This window comes from Oryzias latipes (genome assembly GCF_053564925.1).
Source record: "Oryzias latipes strain Hd-rR chromosome 1 unlocalized genomic scaffold, Olatipes_Hd-rR_3.1 chr1_Y_2".
In the NCBI taxonomy this organism is placed as follows: domain Eukaryota; kingdom Metazoa; phylum Chordata; class Actinopteri; order Beloniformes; family Adrianichthyidae; genus Oryzias; species Oryzias latipes.
In genome coordinates this window covers 100,165-120,556 of record NW_027616336.1, presented here as the reverse complement: position 1 = coordinate 120,556, position 20,392 = coordinate 100,165, and the positions used below count along the sequence as shown (strand labels likewise).

At 50.2% G+C, this 20,392-nt stretch overlaps 2 protein-coding genes across 2 annotated transcripts; one reads left to right on the top strand and one right to left on the bottom strand.

Annotated features, from left to right (window-relative positions):
* Nucleotides 1-803: 803 nt before the first annotated feature.
* Nucleotides 804-9,768, bottom strand: LOC144990487 (junction plakoglobin a-like). The gene is made up of 12 exons (XM_078943976.1): nucleotides 9,499-9,768; nucleotides 9,172-9,373; nucleotides 8,740-8,884; nucleotides 8,542-8,645; nucleotides 8,130-8,468; nucleotides 7,870-8,022; nucleotides 7,671-7,790; nucleotides 7,396-7,546; nucleotides 4,833-4,954; nucleotides 4,677-4,716; nucleotides 3,645-3,807; nucleotides 804-1,293 (listed from the first exon to the last, which is right to left on the bottom strand). Exons 1-11 carry the CDS (start codon nucleotides 9,765-9,767, stop codon nucleotides 3,647-3,649), a joined length of 1,806 nt encoding a protein of 601 aa, XP_078800102.1. The 5' UTR covers nucleotide 9,768; the 3' UTR covers nucleotides 804-1,293; nucleotides 3,645-3,646.
* A 2,972-nt stretch (nucleotides 9,769-12,740) lies between these two features.
* On the top strand, nucleotides 12,741-20,235 carry LOC144990481 (junction plakoglobin a-like). Its single transcript, XM_078943969.1, has 4 exons — nucleotides 12,741-12,888; nucleotides 18,886-18,935; nucleotides 19,647-19,808; nucleotides 19,883-20,235. Exons 2-4 carry the CDS (start codon nucleotides 18,926-18,928, stop codon nucleotides 20,233-20,235), a joined length of 525 nt encoding a protein of 174 aa, XP_078800095.1. The 5' UTR covers nucleotides 12,741-12,888; nucleotides 18,886-18,925.
* The last annotated feature ends 157 nt before the right edge of the window (nucleotides 20,236-20,392 follow it).

Below are 20,392 nucleotides of genomic sequence, written 5' to 3'. Positions count from 1 at the left end.
AGTTTCCACCAAGACGTTCAGCAGATGTTTCCACACTGAAATATCTGCTCATCCGCTTCCCGTTGAGTGTGAAATACTCCAACATAGAATAGAATACAAACAATTCCAGAAAGTGCCATCCAATCACATTTCCAGAAAAATAAACAACACAACGTATTACAATCTACACTAGAAATGAAAAAACAAAGTAATTGAAATCAGTTACGGCAAATTAACCTAATTAAACTCATACTAGTCCACTTAGAACCGCTTCTCCTCCACATCGAGAGGAGCCAGTTGAGGTGGCTCGGGCATCTGGTCCGGATGCCTCCTGGACGCCCCCCCAGGGACGTGTTCCGGGCATCATGTCCCACTGGGCGGAGGCCCCAGGGAAGACCCAGGGCATCCAAACGTAGCTCCACTCCTGCTCCAGGTGGGATAGAGCAGCATGAAGGGCTGTGGCTACGGCGTCCACTGTGGATCCGTTTCCTCTCAAAGCGAACTGACAGGTCAAAGCTTTGGGTCAGGAGTGATGTGATAAGACTCCAAGTTATTTTAAATACATTTTTCCACTACTGGTGTGAGCGCCACTGGTCGGTAGTCACTTAAGGTGGAAATGCGTCTTCCTGGGCACGAGGACTGTGATGGAGGATTGGAGACATTGCAGGATCCAGAGCTGGAATTAGGAGAAGCTCGAGATCCTTTCCAACGTTTTCTGCAACTTGAGGTGAAGAAGGATCTAAAACAAGTTTAGTCTTTGTAGGTTATAAGGAATAAAAATGTATTTGAAATGACGCAAAGTCAAGAATCAAAGAGACACCAAAGCAGTTTGATATAATCTTTATTTTATAAACAGATTTTCAGTAAAAACTCTGAAGTACAAAGACTAAGTTCCCTGTCAGTAGTTCGCTCCAGACTAACGTCTCATGAGTTCACGCATCCATCGGCTGCTTTTCTTCTGAAGCAGTGGCCACGCCCCCCAGAGCCACGCGAATGGCGGCGGCGTGGAGCATGCAGAGTTTTTAACTGTTATTTTTTTGTTTCTCATAAAAAAGGAAGCTACATGATTATCATAACAAAATAAAATCTCTTTGGCGTCGAACACCCACCCAGAAGCAGAAACACACACACAGCTGAAGCCTCAGCGCCTGAACTAGAATCAGTAAAATTAGTCTATAAAACACAAGTTCAGCCCTGTTAAGATTATGAGTCCCATATTCTGTAATAATTGCATATTTTACATCATGTGGGGGGGCACAGGGAACACTCCACTCCTTCCTGTTCTCCTCCTGGTCTCAGCTCCTCCTCCATCCTCTGAAACGACACAAAAACACTTGTTAGTTGGCTTCTTCTTCCTGGATGCCTCACGTCTCCATGGAAACAAGGATGCGGGTGGAGTCCGACTTTTTCTTTCCACAGCCTCATTTTTTTTCTGTTCAGTACCCTTTTATTTAATCTGTTGGTCACATTTCTGCACCCCTGAAGCTGGATTATTGAAATAATCTGGCTCGAGTTATTTTGCCCTTCCAGACGTCCTCAGCTGTGAGCTGGACTCACTCATCAGACTCCAGGACTCCACCTGCTGCTCTGTCCTCCTTTGTTGGGAGAAACGCTTTGGTTTCTTGGGTTCTGGGGGGGTGGGGGGTGGTTGGTCGCTTTATCTTGGATCACAAAGTGCTGCCGCTGAAAAAAAGAGAGCTGTGCAGCAACGGCTCGTCAACTCGCATCAGGTTCAACAGCCAGAGAGCCCCGTTACGTAACAGAAGGAAACGGAGCAGTGCTCCCCCTAGAGGACGGCAGTGGGATTACCGTCCACCACGGAGTGAAGAATGTTCTGCTCCTCTTCCTCCTGCATGCTGTGAAGCTTTTCTTTTTTGCATTTAGACTTTTTGAGTTTTCAGGATGGTTGATGTTCAGAGGAAAAGCTTTGAGGTGACGAACGACGGCAAAAAACCAGCAGTGACTGTGAATCGATCACACTTTTTGAGCACTTTTAAAATGTTTTTCAGCTCATTTGTTTGTTTTTTTAAGCCCATCTTGAAATGAATTTGTCGGCTCTAGGGTTTTTCCACCATCTTTTGGAAAAGAGCTGCAGAAAAGGACACAGCCTCCGAGTGTCCTTAACCTTTCTCTGTCCTTCAGGTTCAGGATTGAAAAATTCGTCTTTTTATGAATCTCAAAGCCAATAAACAGCTGTGGTGCAGAGGTAGAGCGGTCGACCTCTGATTGGAAGATCGCAGGTCTGGTTACTTCCCCGTGCACCCGTGTGTGGAAGTGTCCTTGAAAACAAGACGCTGAAGCCCTCCTGTCTCCTGGTGGACATAGCTTGGCGCCAGTGTTCAGCATCCGTGTGGGAAGAAGCACTTTGGGCCTTCTGAGCATGTTTGTATGTTACAAACGTGGACGAGGAGCCTGTGAGCACAGGGCTGTTACCATAGGAACACAAAGAGGGGCAAAGCAGTACAATGAGATTTGTTGGTGGGGCCCTCCAGCCCCCCCCCTTTTTTGTGCAGATGTGAAAGACTGAAGCGGATCTTCTGCTCAGAGTCGCTGCTGATGAAACAAATCAGGGAATGTAAAGTTTTATAGAACGTTAGAACACCCCCCCCCCCCTTGGTCGGATCGTTTTAATTTACTGACTGCTGTGAGCGCTCAGGTCAAGAGAAAGCGCTCCATCAGCAGCAACAGGCTTTCACAGCTGCGACTGCATTCACCCGTCGCCATGGCGACCCCTTCTGCCACAGAGGCTTTTTTTTTTTTTTAGAGCCTCAGACCTCAAACCCAGGAAACTTTTTCTGTTCTAAAGAATCCATAAAACAACTGTTCGGGTCCTCTGAAGTGGGCGGAGCTTTACCAAAACCACCTTCAAGATTTAGATTCACCAGAAGAGAGACGCTCAGGATGCTCCTTTATTACGGGACAAATAAAGGGGAAGTCCTCCACCCCGACAGTCAAACATGGTGGTGGGAACATCCTGCTTTAGGGTTGTTGTTTTTTTCAGCCAAGAACCTCATCACAACATGATCAGGATTCTGTGGAGAAGCTAAGGATCAGGGTGAGGAGACCCTCCAACCCAAACCTACAGACGAGAGACAGCGAGCGGATCAGAGTTCAGGAAGACTTTGATCTCTGGACTTTTTTTTTTGTGGAGGGTTTTAATAACTCTGGACAATGATTCCTCTGGGGCTTCAAATTCTGACATTGCCAGTTGAGAAAACACTTGGTAGAAAAAACATAACCGAGGTGAAACCTAAATATCCATCTTTGTTGAACCTTCATGTTCCTCTTAGAGAGTCGATCCATCAACCACACTTCCTGTGGACGTCCATCTGTGAGGCTCACGGCTGGTTTGGGTTTCCACTGATAAGAAGAGGAAAACGTTTGACAGACCTGCCCGGTATAAACCAAACAGACCGTCACGGATGCTCTAAGCTACTGTTCTGTAGGCATGACAACGAGGAACTCAGGGGTTGTGCAGTGGTGGGAGTAGCTTAGTAAGGGATTACCATAAACAGCAAATCAGAATCATCTGTAAAGTATTACAGCTCAAACGAAGAACCTGAAGATCTGGAACCACAATGTTCTGCAAGAACAAACCCGTCTGAACGTTTCCAAAAGTCAGTGACTGTTAATAACCCCCCCAAAACAAGTGGAACAGCTCTGACCATTAATATTGATCTGGGTATTGTCCCTCGTAGTAGCCTGGTTGGTATTCGTCGGGCATCATGCCATTCATGATTTCCACGCCCATGCCCATGCCCATGTCGTCCATGCCGTCCTGGTCAGCCGGGTATCCAGCAAACCCCCCCTGGAAGCCGGCGTCGAGCTCTGGAACACAAACGGGGTAAAAGCACCGATGAGCAGAGCGTGATGAAGGTCGCTGCAAACGTTTCAGGAAAACGGACTTTTGTTTAGCGCCAGTGTTGGTGTTCCTGGATAGGGATGGGTACCAAACTCTGTACCGACCTGGTACAGATGTATACGGAACCACCAATACCATATAAAAGCGTACCGATCTTCACTTCAGTACTTTGTTTTGGACATAATCACTCCACTCAGTTGTGCTTTACAATTCCAGCCAATCCTTTCACCTTTCCAGCGATTGTAGGCAGGCTCCTATAAGATGGGTAAGCTGTGATGGTGGGCGGAGCTTCAAGCTTTAGCTGTACTTCACAATAAAAGATTCTAACTCAGCGACTTGATGAGGTAGAGAGCTGTGTACAATGTTCCCTGCCCCCCCCCCCCCAAAAAACAAAAAAAGACGTTGTCATGGCGATGAGCGGTAAAATACGTGTTTACCTATACATGCATGTGTAAAAACAGATTCATTAAGCATCTTAGGCCTTCAGCCTTCCATGCTGCTTCGTCAAACTTTTTATTTTAAACTTTATTTTTGTTACATTAAAAAACAAACCACCATCAGAACAGAAGTCAATCCTAGATGCTTCCTTCTTGTGTGTATTTGTTGTAAAGTGTCCATTCTTCCGCTGCAGACGCTTTTTTTTCCCTTTGTAATAATTGAACTGAAACTGAACTTGATTGCTTTTGGACAAATGTGGGATTCAAAAATGAATGGTCATGCTTTTTCTTTCTTTTTTTGCCCCCCCTCCCTCCAGCTGTGTGGCAGCGGGCTGTTGACCCCCCCCCCCCCCCCCCGTGCTAAGGTATGTGCTGTGTGTGCACATTTGGCTGCTCACCATCTTGGTATGGAGGCTCCATGGAGATGTTGTTGCGGGCCTGCGGACAGTCACAGAGGAACATTAGTGCTTCAACGTTCATCTTCGCACTCCTCTGAGTGACACGTCTTCTTTCACATCATGGCTTCCTGACAGCAGGGGGCGCCGCACACTCACCATCTCCCAGGCGACTGGGTCGTGTTTGAACAGGGAGTGGGTGAGCTCCATGGACACGCGCTTCTTGTGTTCCAGGCTTTTGTCCTCGGAGATGCGGAAAAGCACGGCGGCTGCATACGTGGCTGCAGGGAGAAGATCAGAGAACAATCAGAGAAAGAAAAAAGACAAACATCTCAAACATCCGCAGAGATCTGGAGCAGCCCCGACCACCGCAGGCTGACGGGGTCTCCTGTAAGACGTCCACGTGACTAACAGAAGGACTCCGCCTGACCTTGGGCCTCATTCCTGAAGCTGACGTGCTCATCCTGCATAGTTCTGACTCATCCGTCGTGTTTCACATCATTAGTCCAGATCCTGACCTCCACCTCCTTCTGGAGAATCAGCTGTGAGCACATCTGTGCGCGAGCTGTCTGCAGCTGTTAGTGCTTTTATGCTGCTCGGAAAGTACGCTCAGTTCCTGCAGCGCAGAGAGTTCATGCAGGAGGCACGGCTCCTTCATCCAGCAGGACAAGGCAGATGCACCAAAAAAACAGAAAGACAACTTCTTCCTCGAGACAGAAAGTGCCTCCGTGTTTTATGTGAGCGCCTGTGTCAAAATCACATCTTTGTCCTTTTTGACATCGGCAAGCGTAAACCGTCCTCTGACAGACGGAGGGAAGCATTTGAGTCCAGTTCATCCTGTTTACTCCTGATCCAAATCATGGATGCTGAATCTCACATAGATGAGATTCTCTGCAATGTCAGAGGAAGATGCCACTGCTGACATCAGCATCAGGAACATTGGGAACAAGACTCTGGACGAAGTACATCTTTAGGAATATTTCCTTGACTGAAGACAAACAATGATGTGATCAGTGGCTGGATGAGCTCAAGGTTAGCCTTTAGAGCAGGGGTCGGGAACCTATGGCTCGCGAGCCATATATGGCTCTTTTGATGGTCACGTGTGGCTCGCAGACAAATCTTTAATTATAGTTTTTTATTCATTAGACCATTCCTTCTCGGGCGCGATGCGATGCCAGAGGCGCGCAGTAGTAGCGGTGCTTGGAGAACAAAATCTCTGCCAGAACTATCACTTTACTATTATCTATTATTTCACAGAGTTTGTACCAGCCGGAAACCTGTGAATTGCCGTGCCTAAAACTGCGCGCTCCCGTCTCTGAGAAAGAGCGCGCAGTTGCGGGGACGGGATGTGTGAGGGAGAAAACAGAGGGTGGGGGTGGAGCGTTGTGGGGACAGGCAGCAGGTGAATCGCGCTGGGATTGTAAAAACGTAAAACCCGCTGCCCGTCACTCACTGCAGCGTGTGAGTGTGTGTTTGGCTCCCCGTCTTTATGTGAGCAGTCTTTGTCACATCTACAGAACATTCAGACCAACCTAAGATCACGTTTAAAGTCTCAACACCTGCATGAAGCAGAAACTCACCACGTATCAACCAGACTAGACCATCAGCAAAACTAATACGAGAAATACTCATCATTTATTAGCAACAGCATAACAATGTTATTAAAAAGAATCCACAGACTTATTGTACTTTAAAAATGTTGAAATTAAATCAAATGCACACATTCACTTGTATATTTAGTTTTAAACATATTGTTGCGGTCTGAGTTGGACTGGGTGGCTGTTGGGCCGCGTTAAAAGTTCTGGAGTTCATTGAACGCGTCAAGCAGAGATCTGATTGGCCCTCAGTTCTGTCGCTCAGCCTGTTGTTAGGTAGTTTGGACCAATGGGGTTCAGCTATGGGCCGAATAAGGGAAATGGGAGGGCTGGAGCGGGAGCAGGGGAATATAAAGTTGGGAGAAGCGCTCTCTCTCGTCTCGGCGGGAGAGATTCAGGAGTTGCTGAATTAATTGAACGGCGTTTGTTGCGGTCTGCAATAACAAGAACAAAGAACCTTAAATGAGGTTAAGTCTCCGTGCCTCAGTGTGGGAAAGGGACACTACATTATTGTATGGCTCTTTCAAAATTACATTTAAAAATATGTGGCGTTTATGGCTCTCTTGGCCAAAAAGGTTCCCGACCCCTGCTTTAGAGCTTCGGGGTCTGCTTTTATTTTGAAAATATCAAAGCACAGTAACAACCGTTGGTATGTTTCAAAGATTTTTTCGAAGCTCCACCAAATAAAAAGATACATTTGGATATTTTTCGGTCTCTTTCCTGTCATTTCAAGCTCATTAATGCTTTTGTTGAAGAGATTTGGGGAGAGTTTGAATAAGTGCTTTGGTTTTTACCTTCTTAAGCAGACCAGCTGTTCTCCCTGACCCCAGAGGAAACAAAGATTTCAGACACTTACTTTCCCCTTTTGCTAAATTCGAGAAGACGTTTAGGATTTCTTTGCAGATGAAAGACGCACAACGAGCTCTGGAAATGAAAGAAACATGGAGTTTCGGGGGAAGGCAGCAGGATCCAGCCTTCACACATCAGCAGAAACATGTGCTCTCTCATAATGGACCACAGAGGGAGAGCGTGAAAACGGCACTTAAACGACGCACAGCTGCACGTCCAACTGGCTTCCGTCTATGACTAAGTGCTGCATTAGTGCAGCCTTATCGCAGCAGTCCTACCGATGCCCTCGTTGTTGGAGTGCAGCAGCTCCATCAGAGGAGGCGAGGCGCCCTCGGCTTCAATCTTAATAGCTGACTGTTTGTCAATCGCCAGCTCGCAGAGAACGCCGGCGGCCACGCGCTTCACGTTGTCCACTGATGAGTAGAGAAGCTGCGGAGAAGAAGGGCGGTCAAAGAAATCGTGCAATGGTGTGATGTTACCAGCTGAGGTGGAATGAGTCCGTTTGGCTACAAATGACAGGAATACCGAGACTTTCAGCTTCCTGGTTGGTTACCTGGACAAAGAGAGGAATGATGTTCAGGAGGGCGATTTCCGCTCTGTTGGTGGGATCTCTGGCCAGGATGTGCAGCGCTCCGGTGCATCCCTCCACGATCTCCTCCATCCTCACTCCAGCCTGAGGTCACAGGGACAAGCGTTACTCTGCTACTTTCTGATGTCAACAAAGCCCTGCAGCTGCACCCCGAGACACGCACCTGGAACGTCTGCTGGTTGGACGAGTCGTGTTTCTGCGTGTCCTGGTGTGCTTTGATCAGCAGGTCGACCAGGCGGGGCAGGACTCCCGCCGCTCTCAGGGCGCCCTGGTTTTCCTGGCACAGGGCCAGGTTCCGGATCAGACCCACCGCAGCCTACAGGAGGGGAAGCCACAGGACGCTGTCATGCAACACTGCCCCACACTCCTTTTCCCTGCTAATGACCCCCCCCTCCCCCTCCCCACTGTCTCCACTCCCCCCACCTTCACGACAGGCCAGTAGTAGGGCTGGTCCACCAGCTTGATGATGGCGGGAATGCCGTAGTGATTCCTCACTGCGTTTTGCGCCAGCTCGGCCTGCGGGTGGCGGGAGGTCAGATGCCGCAGAGCGCAGACCGCAGGCTCGATGATATCCTCCCTTTGCGCGGCGCGCAGAATGGCGTGGATCAGTGCCTCGATGCCGTTGTTCTGGGTGACCAGAGACTTGTTGTGGCCGTTGTTGCAGGTGAGGTTGGACAGGATGCCGGTGGCACAGGTGAGCATGTTGATGTCGTCGGAGCTGAGCAGATGCACCAGCATCTGCAGCAGGCTGTCCAATCCATCCTGGAGGAGAAGACATCTCTGAGCAGGCTGCAGCAGAACAACACATTTCTGACGTTTCACGGTGAGGACAGACCTCCTTGGTGGCAGCATCAGACAGGTTTCGAAGAGTCCACAGGCAGTTCTGCATCAGACGCTGGCTGGAGCTGTTCAGGTGTTTCCCCAGAGCCTGCATCCCACCTGCAGGGACAGAAGCAAACATGTCAGAGACCAGAGCCCGCCTTGCTGCAGCGCTTTAACGCGAGAGGCGGAGACGCCAGCAGGAAAGGCGTACCGGCTGCCACGATGGCCGGTTTGTTGCTGGGGCACACGGACAGCACTTTGAGCACGCGGCTCGTGGTCCACAGCAGCTTCTCGTAGGTGTAGTTTCTCATGATGTGAACCAGACCCTCGGGGCCGCCGTTGGCGAGGATGATCAGCTGGGAAACACACGGCAAGAATGTTTGAGCGGCTTTAACAATCACATCAAACATTTACATGAACTCAAGTAGTCAGATTACTGTAATAATCAGATGGACCTGGTTGAACCTGAGAGACGGGATTCTAAAAGCCTTCATCACATTTCGGCCTCTACATGTTGTGATTTAGGACTTTTAAGGATGATCAGGATTTATCTTGCAACTAAGTCATAAAAAAATGTCAGAGTCTGGTTGACGGGCCTGCTGTGGATGTCGGACAGGCGAGTTCTGATCGTGGTTCCACACACCTTGCTCTCCTGGTTTCCAAATGACAGCAGCTGCAGACAGTCTGTGGTGATGGCCAGGAACTTGGGGTTGCTCTTTTTCAGCAGAGGAACCATCCTCTGCAGGCCGTCGGCCAAACGCACGGCCATCTTGGCGCCGTCCTGGTGAAGCAGGAGGTTGTGGAGTGTGGTGATGGCGTAGAAGAGCACGGACTCCATGGGTGAGCTGAAGACAAAGCGCTTCGTTTAATGCCAGCTTCGATGATCACAGCTTCTGAAGATTGTGACTATTTCAGATGCGCATCAAAGGAAGCGTTGGACCCCTGACAGAAGATGAAGCTGCCGTTGTACCTGAGCATGCGCACAAGTGCAGGAATCCCGCTGGATTTGAAGATGGCGAGCAGCCCCTCCCTCTTGTGGGACAAGTTGTGCATGATGCTGGCGGTGGCTCTGGTCGTCTCCATGTCACTTGTGTTCTGCATGGCTCGCACCACCGCCGCCACCATCTGTGGCGACTGCATGAGCGCTTGCCGCGACGCCTCCTTCCGGCTCAGCTGGTTGACGATCTGTGCGGCCCTGCTGACCACGAACTGAGGAGGGGGGAGGGGGGGGGGGTACATTTTAGGGTCTAACTGATGCAGAATCAGAGCCCCTCAGGCTGCTCCTGCTGCGTGACAGTGATGATGTTGGCAAAAGGATGCAGAGGTTGGAGCTACCAGGGGGGAGGAAGATCAAAGGAGGTTCATGGATGTAGAAAAGGGGGAGACATGAAGGTGATTGGTGTAAGCGGGGAGGTTGGAGCAGAGAGGGTTAAAAGGAAGCAGATGATTCCCTGTGGCGCTCGGTTAAGGAAGCAGAAAGATAAAGAGGAAGTAACTGTAATGTTTTGTTTTCACACAGAGCCGTTTGCTTCTCAAATAGCAATCAGAAGCCATCTTCTTCATCAGAAATGTGAGGACGATGGGAATCTTTTTTTGTTTGTTTGTTTGTTTTCACCGTCAAATAAAAATAGGGACACGGCTCATGAAAGTTCTGAATTATTAACTACATTCTCATTAAAACGGAGATTCTGTTCCCGTTCTCTCGTTTTCCTGCCTCTGTGATGACACAGGTGGCGGCTGCAGCTGGACCTCTGTCTATTGTTCCACAGCATCTCTGAGATGATGCCCAGCACTGTGCTGTCCTTTTGTCAGCGGTGCTTAATAATTTACCACCGTCTCCATCAATCCAGGGAGCCTGCCGTCTGCTCCGGGCCACTTCCTCTCCCCGGGAACGCTGCGGCCATTTCCTGTGGGGCAGCAGAGCCTGTCACCATGAAGCCCCATGTCATGTTTCTGAACTGAAAGGCAGACTGAGCTATGCAGGGAGAGTCACTGCCTGGTTATGAAACAGGTGAGTGGATGCACTCCCCTCCACTCACCTTTTCCTCCATATTTCACCCGATTCAGACAAGATGCAGCCACATCTTTCAGACAAGAAACAGACATTAGAAGCTCGACATTTCCTCACTGCACACACTTAAAAATGTCCCCCTCCCCTTTTAATTCTTGGCCAATTTTCCAAACAAAGAGGCTGCTGTGCTGAAACAATGGCAGCATTTATGTCCCTGCAACCCCGCTGTCCACTGCGCAGACATATCCAAGGAAGCAAAAGTCACAGCCGGACTGCTCTGGCAGAAGATCTGCCCCGTCAGACACTGCTGTTCAGCACCAGGAACCACCGTTCCACTCAGTGAACAGTCTAATGGACATCAAACCCCCCCCCTAAGCAACACATGAAGACTCCAGAGTGTCAATTAAGCCCGGAGCTATTTTTAAGGAGCGCGCACATTCACTGTGACAAACATGATGGCCTACATAACCAGCAGTGACCCAGCATGCCTTGTGCCTCTCCGCCACTGTCTCTTTCATTTGCAGAGCCGCAGATGAGGACTGTCACAAAAGAGGGAGAGGATGCAGCCTGAGGCGGGGAGCGCAGCCCGACCTATCCGCCTCCATCACCAGCTCACGCCGTCATGCAGGCCGCTCTGCACGCCGGCATCCTCTGCAAGTCTATTAAAACAATTCCTGTCAATCTGAGGCGTTGTTCTCCTTCTGAGGTGGACGGGGGTCAGTGTTCATCACAGCCCTCATCTGCCCCCACCCAACATGAGACGACCTCAGAGCGTTCAACAGGAATTCATGATATCTGGGAGAAATAATTACTTTTACTGTTCTGTTTTTTTTACTTGTTTTTCAATGAGAAACTATTACTGATTGATCAAATAGCAAAAAGAAAAGCTCTGGCAGAACTGACAGCCTTTTGTCCAGACACAACGTGACCTAACACACAGGGAGCTGATCCCTCCTCATTTATGGCGGTGAAGGTTCTTATTCATGCAGGTGATGTTGAGTTGAGTCATGGCGTGTGGACTTAAAATCGTCTTTCTTAAAACATTACCAAGTGGCTTCATCAGTCCTCATTCTTATTAATACTTAGAATATACAGGAAAAAATATACAAGATTCAGAGGCATTATTTCCTAAAACTGCATTTCCTGTAGAGATGTCTGTGTGAGAGCTGAGATCCAGGCTTGAAAGATCTTTTGATGATCAAAGTGGGTTTCCATTTTTTATTTTTTCAAAATCCTTTTTCAAAAGTTTAATCTTTAAAAGTTTGCAGAAGTTCCTCACTTTAGAAAATGTAAGGAGTTTCTATCTCCTTAGAGTCTCCACGAGGAGAATTCTGAGCTGGAACAGCGGAAAAGTTTCCCGGAAACAGCCTGACTTATGGACACAGGGTAGAACAGACGGATGCTGGAAAATGTCAAGTTTCTGTGAAGAAAGAAGTCTGATCATGTCATTTAAAGATCTTTCATCTTTAAATAATGATGATGTGACAGGAGCTGCAGCTCATCCAGAGAGATTATATCTGGGTGGAGAATATAAACTGTTGTGGAAAACTCGGATGATTCAGAGATGTTTGGATTTTGAGGGTGACTCAAACAAAGCTGTGACACTGAATAGGAGGCATAGTCGTCCAGACACGCCTGCCCCTGCCGGTGAGGCTAGCTGACCCCCGTGACCTTTGCAGAGAAGGTCCTGTCACAGCTTCACCGCGTCATTAACCGTGCAGATCTGTGTATCTGCACAGGTAAATATCCTTCACTGTTCTCTTGGTTTATAAGTTCTCTCTCGTTTTCACAGATCGTGAGAACACACAGTCATCCGTGTCTTTCTCCCTCCTTTCCACGTGATGATGAAATGTCCCCGTACCCCCCACCCCCGCGGCTGTGTCTCACCTGGTTTCGCTGTAATCAAGGTGTGGTCGAGCGTCACGCAGGTGCGCTGAGAACAAACGCTCGGCCTTGTTGTTACCCAGCAGAGCCCCTCCCCCACCAGCTGTCTGAAAGAGTGCTTTAACCGTGTTTGGCTGTGGTTTGGGGTTTCACCCCCGATGTGGGGCTCTTCGGAATAGAGGATCTTTGTGCGAGTTTCGGCGCTCTGCAGCGGGAGGGAGTGAATGTTTACGGGCAGCAGGTCCGGACGGTGAGGTCGGCTCGCGGCTGGGGAACCGGGCCGGGTGGGGCCGCGCTGGGAGGTGGGCGGGGCCTGCGCGGAGGTGACGCTCCTTTGACTCATTTGTTTCACCGTCAGCGACGGCAGCAACGGCTGGGAGAGGAGCGACGAAACCGAAGGACTCACACACCGCAGAAAACACACACAGCCGGAATTTTCTGGAGAGCCTTCCGCCTTTAGCTCAGGTAGGAGTCACGACGCGATACATTTTCCGCGCTAATAATGCGGCCTCTGCCGTTTGGATCATCGATGTTTTTCTCTCGTTTTGGTGACAGAAAAAAAATAAGTGTTTTCGAAATGGTCTATTTGTGGCTGCATAGTGGCTCGCTTGTGTGCTGTGACCGCCCGGCGCCTTTCATTCTGCCCTCATTTCCGCGTGCCTCAAAACTCTGCCCGCTTCTGCTCCGGAGTTCAGCGCGTGCTCGAACTACCACAGGTTGTCTCTGTCCGCGTGAACGCGCGTCCTGGCTTTTAGTTTTAACATGGCAACTTGGACCTGGTACCGAACGTTGACACGGGCCGGTTCTGTCGTAAGACCCTGTTTCCATGGCGCCGGGCGCGCGCGCGTGCGGCAGGTAAAAAGGAAAGTGGGTCTGTGTTTCCCTGCGGCGCGAATATCAAAGAGGCCTCAGAAAGAAAATTCCGTGGTGTCATTGAAGCCTCACCACTGACAGAATGCTTCTATCCTTGATATTAAAGTCAGTTTATGGACTCCAGAGCCTTTTCCCGGATCAACTTTGGTCTGGTTTAATCCGTACCAGGGTTAAGTCAGACCTCTGGTAGTTCACTTTCTTTGGCAGGTGTGATAGAGCTCCAGCATAGATTAAAAAAACAAAAACAAAAGGTTCCTGTTTACATGACAGGGAAACCTGTTCAAAAAGGTTTCTGTGGTTGTTGAGGCCCCTCCCACTCACGCACACACTGGAAACCGCTCCTGGGGAGGGCGGGTGGGTTGGAGGAATTACAGTTGATTCCACAGCTGTGGTGACATGACTAATCCAACCCCCAAATTCTCTGATACTGGCCTACATTAGCAGAAGCAGGACCCAGGAGGCCCCTCGGTTTACAGGTTTGCTTGGTTCTGAGGGATTACAGACCCCAGCCTCATCTTTTCCTCCCTGGATTAAACTCCGGCCCTCATCTTTCTCCTGGTCCTCGAGGCGCCGCGGCTCCAGGAGGAACTCTCCGTTCTCTTTGTTTTCTCTGCGCTCGTCTTTGTTTTCCTTTTTTCTCATGTGAAGGGAATGCAGAGAGATAAGAGTTCCCATCAGCCTCTCTGGGATCTGCGCCTCGCTGAGGCTATGCGACAGCCTCCGATCCAGCAGACAAGATCCGATTTATTCCACTTGAAGTTTGTTTTCATCACATCAAAGCAGCAGGAAGTCGACGCTGTCATTTCTGTTTAGAATGCAAAGAGTCGGACTGATGTACTACAAGAGCAGCAGACAAATCCCACCGTCAGGTCGCATTCCTGCTGTCAGGGCCTTATGCTAGGGAAGTACAGTTACCCCAAGGTTGATCAGTGACCCCCGAGACACAGACGAGGTCAGATGACACCCTCTCTTTAGAAACCATGTCAGACCTGTTTGAGCCCCCCCACCCCATTCCTGTTGGGGAAGAATGTCCTTCATTACCACATGTTACCACTGCATTCAGAGTCTGAGTCAAAAGAGAAACTTTTCACACTTGGATGATCGGCCAGAGTTGCGATCTGAGGAGTGGGGTGGGGGGTGGGGGGTTGAAACAGAAAGCAAATAAGCAGGAGGTGTTTTTTTTTTAAAGATTTCGATCCGTCTCCGCTGCTGTTTAGAGGAGCGCTGCTGTGGATAACAACACATTCTCATGACCCGGTTCTGGTTCTGGCAGCATCTCTGGACCGGTTCCTACACAGCCTGCAGACAGCAGCTCAACCTTCCTGTGGGGTGTCTGTAGCACCCCCCCCCCCCCCCTCGTGCCCTCTCCTTAAAAAATTAATCTTGTGTCACAGCGCACACTGATGCATAGCAGCTCGCCACCCCCACCCCCCACGCCGTTTTCAGCCTCTTACACCAACTTAGGCTCATCGGCGTGCCGTCCCATCTAGCCGCGCTTCGTCCTCTTTGGGGTTCAGAGATCCCAACATTTACCCAACGGGTTCCTCGGTCTTCTGGAGAGTCCAAAAGGAGCTCGTCAGCGTGAAGGCGGGCATGACCTCGGCTAGAATCAGGGAGTCTGTGACTCCTCCCCCTCCGGCTGTGTCATATTTATGCCGGCGTGTTTGGTGAACTTTGTGCAGTACTCCTGGCAAATGAGCGGTTATTGCTGCTTGGCTGCACCCCGCTCCACGCCTCCTCCTCCTCCTCCTCCTCTTTTATCAGTTGTGTGTAATGCGATCCCTGGCTGCTCCCGGGCGCCTCCTCTGAGACGGCTCACGTTTCCTTTAATTCACAGCGAGGGCCCAGAGGGGGATCTCCACTGCGCTGCAGTTTGCAGCCGCTGGCCTACTTCCACTCGTGAAAGTCACGGCTGTGACTCAGCTGACAGGACAGGAGCGTCCAGCCTTTCTGCTGCTCGCTTTATTCACTGGAATCTGGACCGGATCCAGATCCAGGACCTGGACCCGTCGGGTCCAGACAGGTGCAGCGTTGCACAAAAGCACTCTGGTAACGCGCTCTCGTTAGCTGCCTCTCCTTGTTGTGACGTCACTTTGGTCGTCTGGCATTTCTCAAGCGATTCCTGGTGGACCCGGGCCTCCCGTGGGTTGGTGCCGTGGTCCGCGGGCCGCTCTCAGCTGTTGGGTCATCGGCGGCGGTGAGCAGCACTTCCCGTCATCCGTTAGCATAAACTCATCAGCTGTGCATCACTTCACATCCTCCCTTATTGATTTATAGCAAACTGCAATCCAGTTGTCCCCCCCGCCAGCGCACAGCCAGACAAGCTTCAGTCGGGGGGGGCTCACAGAGAGTGTGTCCCCACCAGAGCGGTTGTGCTGGGAGGGGGGGCTGACCTAAATGTCAAACGATTCCTCATCCAGATGGTACAAGAAGCTTTACAGATGTGGACAAGCATAATCTGCTTTATTTGCTTGTCAGCCTCCATATGAGAGCAGCGAGGCTGCTGGGAGTCGGAGGAGCCCCCCTGCATGTGAAGAGGTCTCCTCCAGGACGCACATGAGCATGTGCGACAGCGTCCTGGCTGACCTGGGGGCTTCCTGCTGAGGGAGCTCTCGCTTTGGTGACGCTCGGCTGGTCGTGATGTTTGGATGTTTTCTAACGCCTCCACACCGTGCTGCTGCTGTTTAATTACTGGAGGAGATTATTCCCATTTTCCATGATGACCATGAACACATCATCTGAAATAGAGGTGTGATACTGTGTCCATAAAGAAGAAAACCGTTGGATTACTGGATTTGTGTGTTATTGTCCCATTATGGATCTGCAGATATTCACCATGGTGGTTTGGAGCCATGATAAATTGCCCCCCCCCCCCCCCCCCCCCCCCCCCAGCCTGAAAACAGCTGAGATTTTGCTTAATACTCTCCAACAAGCGTGTTAAAGTCTAACAAGGCGAGGAGCAAATCTGTTACTTTCAAGCTGCCAAACAGGAACGTCGTCCATAACGAACATCACTGGGGGCTCTGAGTGTTAGGAGTCTGTGGCCATACTTTGACCCCAGGGGCCCCTCCCTGACTGGACTCATTCCTGCTGTGACACCGAGAACAGCTCAGGCCTGCAGCTCCGTTTGTTCCGGCCAAACTTATTAATGATTGGAGAATTCTGAACTGGATCTCCTCCAGGACTCTTCTGCCTCTCCCTCCCTGAGAGCCCTTCACTGCTGGGGAGGCGCTCGCCGTCAGGCGTGCCTGTGGTGTGGTGTGGGGCGGGGCCGAGCCATTCCTCTTCTCCTCGCTGACCCCTCTGACCTTAGTTTGGACCATCGGTGCTGCGGTTAACGTGAGCTTGGAGCTCAGCGCCGCCTTCAGCAGCAGGTCGGGTTGAACTCCACCTTCAGGAGGAGCTGGAACGCTTCCACCGCTGCTTTTTGTTGCAGCTTGCTCTCTGGCAGCTTCTACTGACACGCATTCCTGCGTTTACTGCGCTGGCTGCTCTGTTGAAGACGCCTCCTGAAGTCATCCAGAGAAACTGTTGCCTAACAAGACTGTGTGAGGGAGGGAGGGAGGGAGGGAGGGAGGGAGGGGTGTGAACTGTTTTTCCAAACCGTGGCCTCAGCTTTACAGTTAATGTGTGTGGGAGGATGAGTGGTGGTGACAGAGTGAGAGGAGGAGGAGGAGGAAGAGGAGTCACTCATTAACTGGAAGAGAGCAAAGTCCCATCTGAACAACAAGCAGGACCTTCTGAAGCTCAAGAGGCTTCAGGTTCTCCAGAAATGGAGTTTTGCCCCATTCTCTGGTTCTCTGATCTCATCAGTGACGGCAACAAGCTCATGCTTGTGGTTTCACCTTCTGATCGGTAGAAGCTGAGCACCGCCTGGTGATGAGTAGGGCGTGACGCAGCAGTTAACTGAGGCCACCGCGCCCAAGAAACCAGATTTACGGTCGTCTGCTGTAGAACGTGTGTTTGCGCCGTGATTCACCTGGTTGCATTTTTCACAGACCTGACGGTGTACAGGTGTGAGGAAAACATGCAGCTGCAGGTACAGACAGTCCTGTGGGGCCCGCAGGAACGCTCTGCAAGCTTTCCACAGCTCACATTCATGAGATGAGGCAAAGGGGTGTGTTCAAACATTATGGGATGTCGAGGAAAGGTGAGAGATTTAAAAGGTACTGATCTGACAAAGGAACAGAAGTGGGCATGTACAGACGAAGGTAAAAAAGGACAAAGTCAGTCACTCCTTCCTACCAGACCCGGTGCTTTAAGCAGCCACCACAGCAGAAAAACAAAACGTAACGACGAATATTTGAGGTTTTTAAATTTTCTCTAAGGTTTAACGGCTGATATTTATAGCTGCAGAGCAACATCTGGATCCTAGTGTTAGCTGAATGCATTAAAGTCATTATTCATTATTGAGGGATCAGCTGATCCCTCAATAATGAAGTAAAAAAATCTAAACATCCATCATTGATTCATTTTCTCCCTTATTCTGGATCAAGCAGAGAATCTTTAGTACAGAAATATATAAATACAAAAAACTTCAGTCGTGGTGCAGAGGTAGAGTGGGCGACCCCCCCCCCCCCCCCCCCCCCCCCCATAAATCCTGGTGGTTATAGGTTGGCACCAGTGTGTAATTGTTTAACGCACACACACACGTGCAAATGCTCCTATGCACGTCTACACGCATGCCCACACACAATGCTCGTGCATGCGCACCCAAACATGCGTGTGTGTGTGTGTGTGTGTGCATGAAGGCGTGTATTTGATGATGTGCATGAAATTAACCGCAGACGTCTATTTCACCTTCACACATACAAAGTACTGTGTTACAACAGGTGTGTTTTTATTAATTGGATGTTCGGTTGGCAGATTAAAGTTCTTTTTTCTCACGGTGGAACAGGTTACATGCCGGTTGTGGAGGTTATCAGTGATATGTTGCAGAAGTGCTTTTAGGTTCATTCCGCCAGAACTTTGATAGACGTCTGCGTTTCTGCAGTTTCAGCAGAGATTCAGCTTCTGTCGTTCAGATTCCTCAGGGGGCAAATTTTGGTCAACATTGCAGATTCTGTTTTTTTTTTTTTTTTTTGGGGGGGGGGGGGGGGGGGGGGTTGCTTTCTGTGGGTTTGTGGGGTCTCCTTAAAGCTGAGAACGGTTTGTGCTTGATCTTTGCGTGCGCGTAAAAACAAATTTTCTGTGCGGCGGCGTGTTAAACCGGTCGGGTGATTTGACGGCAAACATGCACCGTCATGTCATGAGGAGGTTTCAGAGGAGGTGCTGCTTCAGCAAAAGTCCAGCGGAGTGCAGTGGGAGCAGGCGTCTGCTCAGGCCTTGCGTCATGACTGAGACCCCCCACCCCCCACTGGAATCCAAACTGACAGGCTGGCTCCTGATGGCTGTTTATCAGCACCGGGCAGCTCCCATGGGCCTAGCAGCTGTCTGACCCCCACCCCCTCTGCTGCCTCTGTTGGCAGAGGTGGAGTGGCTGCAGGGTTTTATGTGTGTGTGTGTGTGGGGGGGGGGGTTAATAAGTTCAGTAGTTCATGGAAAGCCGTATGTTTGACAGTGAAGCTGACATGTTCTCTTCTGCTCCAGGTTTGCTCCGGCGCTGTTCCTTTGACCGCAGACGTCAAAGATGGCGATGAGTAAGTCCCGTCTGATCGTTGCTCTGGATTTCCAGATGTCATTAATTCAGTTTTCAACCCGTTTTTGATGCTTGATGGCTTTAATGAAAACGTATAAAAGCATGAACTTGCTTGAAACGGTTCGCATTCAAGTGTCCCCCCCCCCCCAAACATTTCTATCATGTGCAATTCTGTATGCAAATCCTGACGCACGCTGGAGAGGGAAGGAAGTCGAGGAGATGGAAGGAAGCAATTTGAATGTTGTTTTAGTGTCGGCGTCTTCAAACGCCATTAGGTTCTGCAGAGATCTCATTAAACATTCAGTGGTCCAAAGCAATGTTCCAGAAACATATTTGGTGTTACAGCCGCGTTCCATCTCACTTACTTCACATTCAGAGTCTCTGTTTGATTCAAGTCAGTCATTTTCCTAATTCCATGTGAGAAATGATTCTGTTTGGTAAGAAGGGACTTTTCACAGAACTATTGATCAGAGCGTACTGCCTAAAACAGTTGTGTTTCTGTAATCCCACATCTGTGGAGATGTGGGATTACAGGGAAAGGATCTGCTCTTCTGAAAGCGATGCTGAGCTTTCTGACTTCCTGCTTTTGTTACCATGTTGATGTCACTTCCTGAACGTGAAAAAGGAAGCTCCGGTTATCATGCAGAGCGGTCCCAGAAAGGCCTCCGTCTGTGGTTTTGTTGGAGCTAACTGCTGTCTGTCTGCCTGGCAGTGGGGGAAATGGAAAGCGGCGCGAGGAAGGTGACAGAGTGGCAGCAGACGATGTATCACATGGACTCAGGAATCCAGTCTGGAGCCACCACGGTCAGAGAAGACGACGGCGAGTTCATCAGGCATCACACCATGACCGCCACCGTCACCCATGGGGAGCCTGGTAAGGCAGCTTCACCCAGGACTCAAACTGGGGGTGTGCCGTCAGTCCCCCTCACCTCCGTCTCCTCCTTCCAGACCTGGACGCTCAGTACTCCATGACCAGAGCCCAGCGTGTGCGTGCGGCTATGTTCCCTGAGACCTTGGAGTCCGGCACCGCCATCCTGTCCACTCAGACGGACGCCTCCCAGATGACCAACGTCCAGCGGCTGGCCGAGCCGTCTCAGATGCTCAAGGCGGCCATCGTCCACCTGATCAACTACCAGGACGACGCCGAGCTCGCCACTCGAGCCGTACCCGAGCTCACAAAGCTGCTCAACGACGAAGACCAGGTGATGAGGAGAAAGATGCTCTGGCTGCTGTCCTCCTCTCAACGTGTCCACACATCTCGATCTGCTTCCCTGCGTTTATCCCCAAAATATCTACCATGATCTGTTCCCCTGGATTCGTTCCTGATCTGATCGCTCCTGGTCTCTCCCCCCCCCCCCCCCCCCCAACATCTTCATCTCTGCTACCTCCTGATCTGCCTCTTGTCTCTTTCTCACTCTCTAATGGCTGCTTCCCTCACAGTCTTCTACACATTTCCCT